Source organism: Lactuca sativa, chromosome 6 (genome assembly GCF_002870075.4).
Source record: "Lactuca sativa cultivar Salinas chromosome 6, Lsat_Salinas_v11, whole genome shotgun sequence".
Classification (NCBI taxonomy): Eukaryota; Viridiplantae; Streptophyta; class Magnoliopsida; order Asterales; family Asteraceae; genus Lactuca; species Lactuca sativa.
Genome location: NC_056628.2, coordinates 87601066 through 87607872, shown reverse-complemented (window position 1 = coordinate 87607872; position 6807 = coordinate 87601066). Strand labels below are relative to the sequence as shown.

The 6807-nt window shown below is 40.8% G+C and overlaps 1 protein-coding gene across 1 annotated transcript; it reads right to left on the bottom strand.

Moving 5' to 3' along the window:
- Window positions 1–2238: 2238 nt before the first annotated feature.
- Window positions 2239–3171, bottom strand: LOC111911894 (uncharacterized). Its single transcript, XM_023907643.1, has 2 exons — window positions 2916–3171; window positions 2239–2870 (listed from the first exon to the last, which is right to left on the bottom strand). The coding sequence occupies exons 1-2, from the start codon at window positions 3169–3171 to the stop codon at window positions 2239–2241; spliced, it is 888 nt and encodes a 295-aa protein (XP_023763411.1).
- Window positions 3172–6807: the final 3636 nt, after the last annotated feature.

Below are 6807 nucleotides of genomic sequence, written 5' to 3'. Positions count from 1 at the left end.
GTCTCTGGAACTGGGGAATGGCTGAGGAATTGTGAAGGTGTGCCAAAACTCGAAGCTCATGCCATCTATTTATAGTGCTGGAAGAGTGAGTACGCGGGGCGTAATTTTGGAGTACGCGGGGCGTACTCACGTAATATGGCGTCATGGCTTACGACTCCTGGCTAGCTAAGCGTAGCTTGGGCGGGCCGATGGGACTCGAATCTGGGTCTAGTACGCGGGGCGTACTCCCAGAGAACGCGGGGGGTAATCTGGCCTATCCTCTTCTAAATTTCGTAACTTTTGCGTACGAGCTCCGTTTTTCGTGTTCTTTATATCCACGCGTAGGTGAGATTATGCTCTACAACTTTCATTTAGACTCCGTCAGCTGGTTTTGACTTTATTTTTAATGATATAATTTTAAATGGCTGGGCCTCTTAAAGTCCGTTAAAAATTCATAGTTTCTTTATTCGATGTTGGTTTTCGTTTGTCTTTTTATCAATTTGCTCCTATTGTGGAGATCTTCAACTCTCTTTTAGGTTGCGTTAGCTAATTAACACTCGATCTTCAATTCGAGTTTTTAGCCCTTTACTACTGTTACGAAACTTTGAAAATTCGTAACTTCTTCATACGAGGTCCAATTTGGGCGATCTTTTTGTGCACGCTCACCTTTCAATGAGATCTACGACTTTTGTTTAGATACTTAAGTCTAAAATGAAATTTGGGCGATCTTTTTGTGTCGTAAATATACGAGTGGTTATAATTTCTTCAATATAACCCGGTTTTGAGCACTCTTCATGTTTTTGGAAACCTTGGCACGTTATCTAATATTTGATGCATCCCAACTTAGATATTTGAACACTTTATTTTCACGGTTATTTTAGTTGTATTTGACTTTTGAGCGTTACAATGCTTTTGGAAAATATAGGGTTGTCACACTTCGGTTCCTCGAGTTATTCTGAACCTAACATTTATAAACTTCCCTGATAAGTAGGGCTTCAAAACCTTGACTGTTGTAATTTTCTTCGAACTCCAGGTCAAGTACTGAGGTTGACCGAATTCTATGTAAAACTCCAGCAGATCCCTATCCACCTTTGGGTCTGGAGAAGGAATGTCAACAGTTGAATTAAAGCATTGAAAGAGGAATGCCTTTCGCATGATCGGCATATCAAACTGTGCATCCTTGGAGTTGTCAATCCCGAATGACATTACAGGCTCAAGCCAAAGAATGCTTGGCCCATCGATGGCACATATTTAAAGCGAATCTGGAGTCCAGACAGGAAAGATGGACTTCTTCTTTTCTAGGAGCTCCGTCTCCTTTCGCTTTTGCTCAAGTTCAGCCTGTTATTTCTTGATCTTTTCTGCTAGCTCTTTATCAGAGGATTTTGTCTTCTGAAAAGGGTTTTTAGGATTCTCAGCATAGACATCGTCTTCAATATTTGTATCATCCTCCCCAATCTTCTTCTTCTTTTTGTCTTTCTTACTGACCGAAGCTTCATTACCCTTCGGTTCAGTGAATTGTTTCGGTTCAGGACGAGGTTGAGTTTGCCTTTCTCCCCCTTGTTTCGGCTGGACACCAGTCACCGGAACACCCTCAATACGACTAAGGATGTCCAATGTTGGTCTGAGCTTGTCAGCCAGATGTCGCCTGATAGTGATGGTGATGATAGGATCATGGGCTTCAAGGAGATGAAGGAGGATGGAGTGAACATCAACATCATAGCTTCGAATAACCTCCCTCTCAGACTTCAAGTCACTGAGTTCAGTTGTGTCAGTGCGAAGCTTGAGATTCTGCATCTTCAGCTGAGAGGTTCACTTGTCAAGCTCATCCACGATACGATTCTCTACACCTGACACAACCTCTAGTTGAGTCAATCGATCATTGACATTAGCATGTAAAGTTTTGTTGGCAGCTTCAATTGCCTAATGTGTAGCTTCAAGATTGGAACATTCATATTGAAGAGAAAGTTGAAGATTATCCACCGAAGCATTGACTGTTTGAGCATTCTTCTTAGTTGCTTCCTGCAAAGAATCTTGAAAAACATGATCTTTAGAAACTAGTTTATCGACTTTTGCGGTCGCTTGCTTGCATTCCTTGGTAGAAGCCTCAACAACAAGAGAGGCTTGCTAGCATTGAGAAGTGGATGCTTCAATGGCCTTAGCTGCAGCAGAGAGTGAGGCACTGTGTTCTTGAACAACAGTTGAGGATAAAACCTTTAATGCCGCTTCAGAGTAAGCCCCAGAGGAAGAGGAGGAGAGCAGCTAATCGAGTTTTTCATTTGCTTCTTTGAGATAACACTTGGTCACAGGCTCATCATCATCCTCATCACTCTGCACACGGTAAGGACTAAAATATGTGGAATCAAATTCCAAGTCCTCACCGCCTAGAACAGGGGTGGTTTTTGTCGACGGAGTAAGAGACAAAGGTTTTGTAGTAGTCAGAGGTTCGGTTGTGACCAATGGTTCGGTTGTAACAAGTGGAGTGGGAGATGTAGAATGAGCCCATGTGGTAGTAGTGGTGGTGGAAGTGTCTGTGAATATGGGAGTATGGATGGGTATAGAGGCAGAAGGTTGTGTAGTGGGGATGGGGAAAACTGGAGGGATGGATACTGGGATTGATACTGGTGGAGGAGAAGGAGGTGGAGAGTGGACCGAAACTTCTGGGGTAGGGGAGCGAGGAGGAGTATCACCTCGGCCCGAAGTGCCATCATCAGAGCTTTCGCTCTCAGATTCTGAAGGAGGAGCATTCTTATGTTTGGGAGGAACATACTCTGAATCTGAATCACTTGAGGATTGGAGTATAAGCCTCCTAGCAGGCTTCTTCTGCTTCTTCGGTTGAGGCTGTGATGGAGCAGCCTTGTCAGTCTTTCGCTTCTTAGGGGTTTGCCCCTTGGCTGGTTTGGAAACCTATGCCTCCTTCTGGGTTTCAGTTTTCTTGCCCCTTTTTGCTGGCTTGTCATCCTCTTCAATGGAGCGAACCATGGCTGGCGTAAGCTCCCTTGGACCTGAAGACAGAGTTTTCCTGTATTGTTGCAAAACGTTAATTGTTGCTGAGACACGAGCAAACATCGTTTTAGGAACAGATCCAATAAAGGAGTATTTGGTGGGATTTGTGACGATAATCTTGGTTGTGTGAAAAGTGGCGATGGAGGATAGAAGATAATCTGCCATGATTGGAACATGTAGACGATCCATTGCCTAGTTGGTGATGATTGACCAATATCGCCCACACGAGATCTTAGAGTGCCTGGATGAAGAAAACAAGCTTTGTACCAATTGCTGCCAGATAATATTTCTATAATCCAAGTCGATCCCATGTTACAGTCCATATAGCACGTTCATAAAAGACTTGCTCTCCCCATCTGAGCCAACGCTGCGTTCAGATAGTCCTTTGAACAACAAAGTGAAAAGGCTCTTCCATTGAGGAGGAAGGAAGGACTTCTTGAACTTGGTTATAGTGATGAGGATTTCAGTATACCCTAATTGATAAAACATAGAAAACAGTTGACCAGTGGTGATTGATTCGGGGTTTACCAGAGTTTGTTCTTGAGAAAGAGCAATTAGGGAACAGAAGCGGTGCTTGGAGATAGAAGTCTTCTCGTTGTGGATCTCAAAGTGAATCCTTTCATGAATCTTGTTGTAGTAAGCAGTGGAGTAGACAAGAGAAAGGCAGGACATTGGAACAATCTTGAATTTGGTCAGAGCATCGACCAAAGGAGAGTACTTAAGACACTCAACTACATACAACATGTAGGGTTCATAGACAAAGGGGGTGTGATCGATGATCAGGTTTTGTTGAGGTTTGATTGCGAGGAGGGTTTGGCGAATAGAGGTGTCATGAACTAAGGAAGATTCTGCCATTGTTGACGCTTGGAGAAGATGATGAACAGTGATAGAAATCGCCATTGTTCTTTGAGAGTGTTTTGTAAGTGATAAAATGGTAATGATTACCGTTCGAAATCCTTTTATACGTACAAAGGGGAGAGAGAAAAATCCGACTAAGATTATGGATTATTTCAAAAATAGCGCCTGAGTTGACGGATGAACAGTTGGCATACCGATGATGACGCGTGAAAGAGAAAGGACGTTTCCTTTTTTCACGTCATTCCATAAAATTTGCTTTTTCAAATCGCCAAACCGATTAGATAACCGCTGAATCAGCTTTCACTTTATCCCAATCGTCACTCCAAAATACATTTGAATCTCCTTTGCCTATTATGCTTTATTGAACAGCCTTAAAAGAACCAGAGTTTGGAAAATTAAAAATTCTCATGCAAAGAGTGTAAAAGATAAAGAAATAAAGCAAACTATTTGGGATAATCTGTGATGTCTTAAAAAGACATAAAACAACTGATTATGGGCACGAATCGCTTCCTTCAAAGTCAAGAGAGACATTAAAGTGCTTGTTTGGTTTCCCATTAAATAACGATCAATAACTTGTTAAGAAGTATTGAAAGGCATCTTTTAAAGGTTATAAAGGGAGTCTATCGCTTCAATTCATAATTTCGATACTTGACATAAGACCGAAACTGAACGAAGTACTTGTGAGATCAATGTGATCTGTTGAACAAGTAGGTAGGATGTGTTTTATACTGACAAAAGAAATTATAGAAATGTCAAAAACAAAAATAAACTGGATCTTTAGGGGAAGAAAAGCCTTGGTTTTAGACGAGTTCATAAAAGATCACTCAAAAATAAAAAGAGATTTCAGTAGGTAACAAGTAAGATCTTGAATATGATAATTCACCGTCAATTCATTATTGGTGTTGAATTATGGGTTTCACTTAGCACATGGTGGCATGAAACGAAGATCATTAACACAGATTTGGTATAACCATAAACTTCAGTGGTAAATGCTGAGAGTCTCAAGGGTTATATTGATGAAATGAAGTATAATGGAGAAAAATGATGGAGATGGTATAAGAAGCGAATGTGCCTTTGTTGTAAAAATATAGGACCAAGCAGAAAACTCTAAACTCAATATGAGTAGAGTAAGGTAGCTCATGATTAGAGTGAATATTTCAACCTAGGTTGGGAAAACACGATTTGTATGTATCATGTTATTAAGGCTTCACTCAAAATCTTTTGAGGCTTTAGTCAACATATAGCAACATGCTTCTAGGGATGCCTAACTAATTTGATAAAATAAAAGAAATATACCTGCTATAGCTTCACCATCGAGAATTACACTTATACAAAGAAAAACATTAGATAAAAAATAAAATAAAATAAAAAAATATTTTTGTATTTTGTGAGACTTGTTCAATTGAACGAAAGAGAAAAATATTTTTGGATTTTATGAATAAAAAGAAGTATTTAAAAGAGTGTACAAATGAATACAGTCAAAATGCCTTGATAAGCAAAAGAAGCGAACGAGTTCAGAAGGACCGAACCCGAAATAGACCGAGCGTTCGGTTCATTTCGGTTCTTGGTCGAGCCGAACCCAAAATAGACCAAACCTGAAATAGACCGAATGTTTGGTTCACTTCGGTTCGCTCTATTTCACATCTAACCTTTATTGAAGCAAAGGCGATTTGGGCACTGATTCTGCTTCCATCATTCCTAGGCCTTGTAGAATCTTGTTGAAGGTTGCTTCAGGTAAAGCCTTAGTGCATATATCAGCCAGTTGATCAGTTGTTCTGACGAAATGGATTTCTACGTTGCCATCTTCGACGTGATCTTTGATAAAGTGATACCTCAGTGCTATATGCTTGGTCTTCGAGTGTTGCATTGGTTTGTGACAAATCCTAGTTGCGCTTTCAGAGTCGCAATATAGTAGGATTTTCTTCATGTTTAGCCCGTAATCCCTAAGTTGACTTTGTATCCATACCACTTGAGATGTGCATGATGCTGCGGCAATGTATTCAGCTTCTGTAGTGGAGACAGAAACACAAGTTTGTTTCTTCGATTGCTAGCTAACCAATTTACCATCTAGAAATTGGCATCCTCTTGTGGTGATTTTACGATCTAAACCACAGCCACCTAAATCAGCATCTGAGAACGCTTGAACAAAGAAACCAGAGTTGGTTGCATACCACAGACCGAGAGAAGAGGTTCGCTTCAGATAGCGAAAGATGTTTTTCACAGCTTGCAGATGAGGTTCTCTTGGGTTAGCTTGGAATCTGGCACAGTAACAGACTGAAAACATGATGTCAGGTCTGCTGGCTAGGAGATACATTAAAGACCCAATCATTTGACGATAGAGCGTCATATCTGCAGCTGACTTTTCCAATGAGGGTGTAAGCTTTGTACCAAAGGCCATTGGCACTTTAACTTTGGAGTCTCCCATCATACCAAACTTAGCCAATAGTGTCTTGGTGTATGCCTCCTGATTAATAAAAATGCCTTCGGGTCCCTGTCTAATGTTTAAGCCAAGGAAAAAGTTAATTGGACCCATTGAGCTCATCTCAAATTTAGTTTCCATCAACTTCCTGAATTCAGCTGTTAAGCTGGGATTCGTGGAGCCAAAGATGATGTCATCAACATAAATTTGGACTATCATAAGGTGGTTACCTTCTCTCTTACAAAAGAAGGTTGGGTCAACCGAACCTTGTTTGAATTTAGACATTTTTAAGAATCGAGTCAGAGTTTCATACCATGCTCTGGTAGCCTGTTTTAAGCCATATACCGCTTTTTCAATGACGTAACAATGGTCTGGATACTTCTCGTTCACGAATCCTGGCGGTTGGTCAACATATACAATCTCTTCAAGTTCCCCGTTGAGAATGGCACATTTGACGTCCATCTGATAGACTTCAATGTTCTTGTGAGCTGCTTAGGCAAGAAAGATACGAACATACTCTAATCTTGCAACTAGAGCGAAGGTCTCTT

Coding starts and splice junctions, on each gene's coding strand:
- LOC111911894 (XM_023907643.1), bottom strand. CDS start 3,171: ATGGATCGTCTACATGTTCCAATCATGGCAGATTATCTTCTATCCTCC. Junction 2,871..2,915: donor TGACAAGCCAGCAAAAAGGG/GCAAGAAAACTG, acceptor TTTCCAAACCAG/CCAAGGGGCAAACCCCTAAG.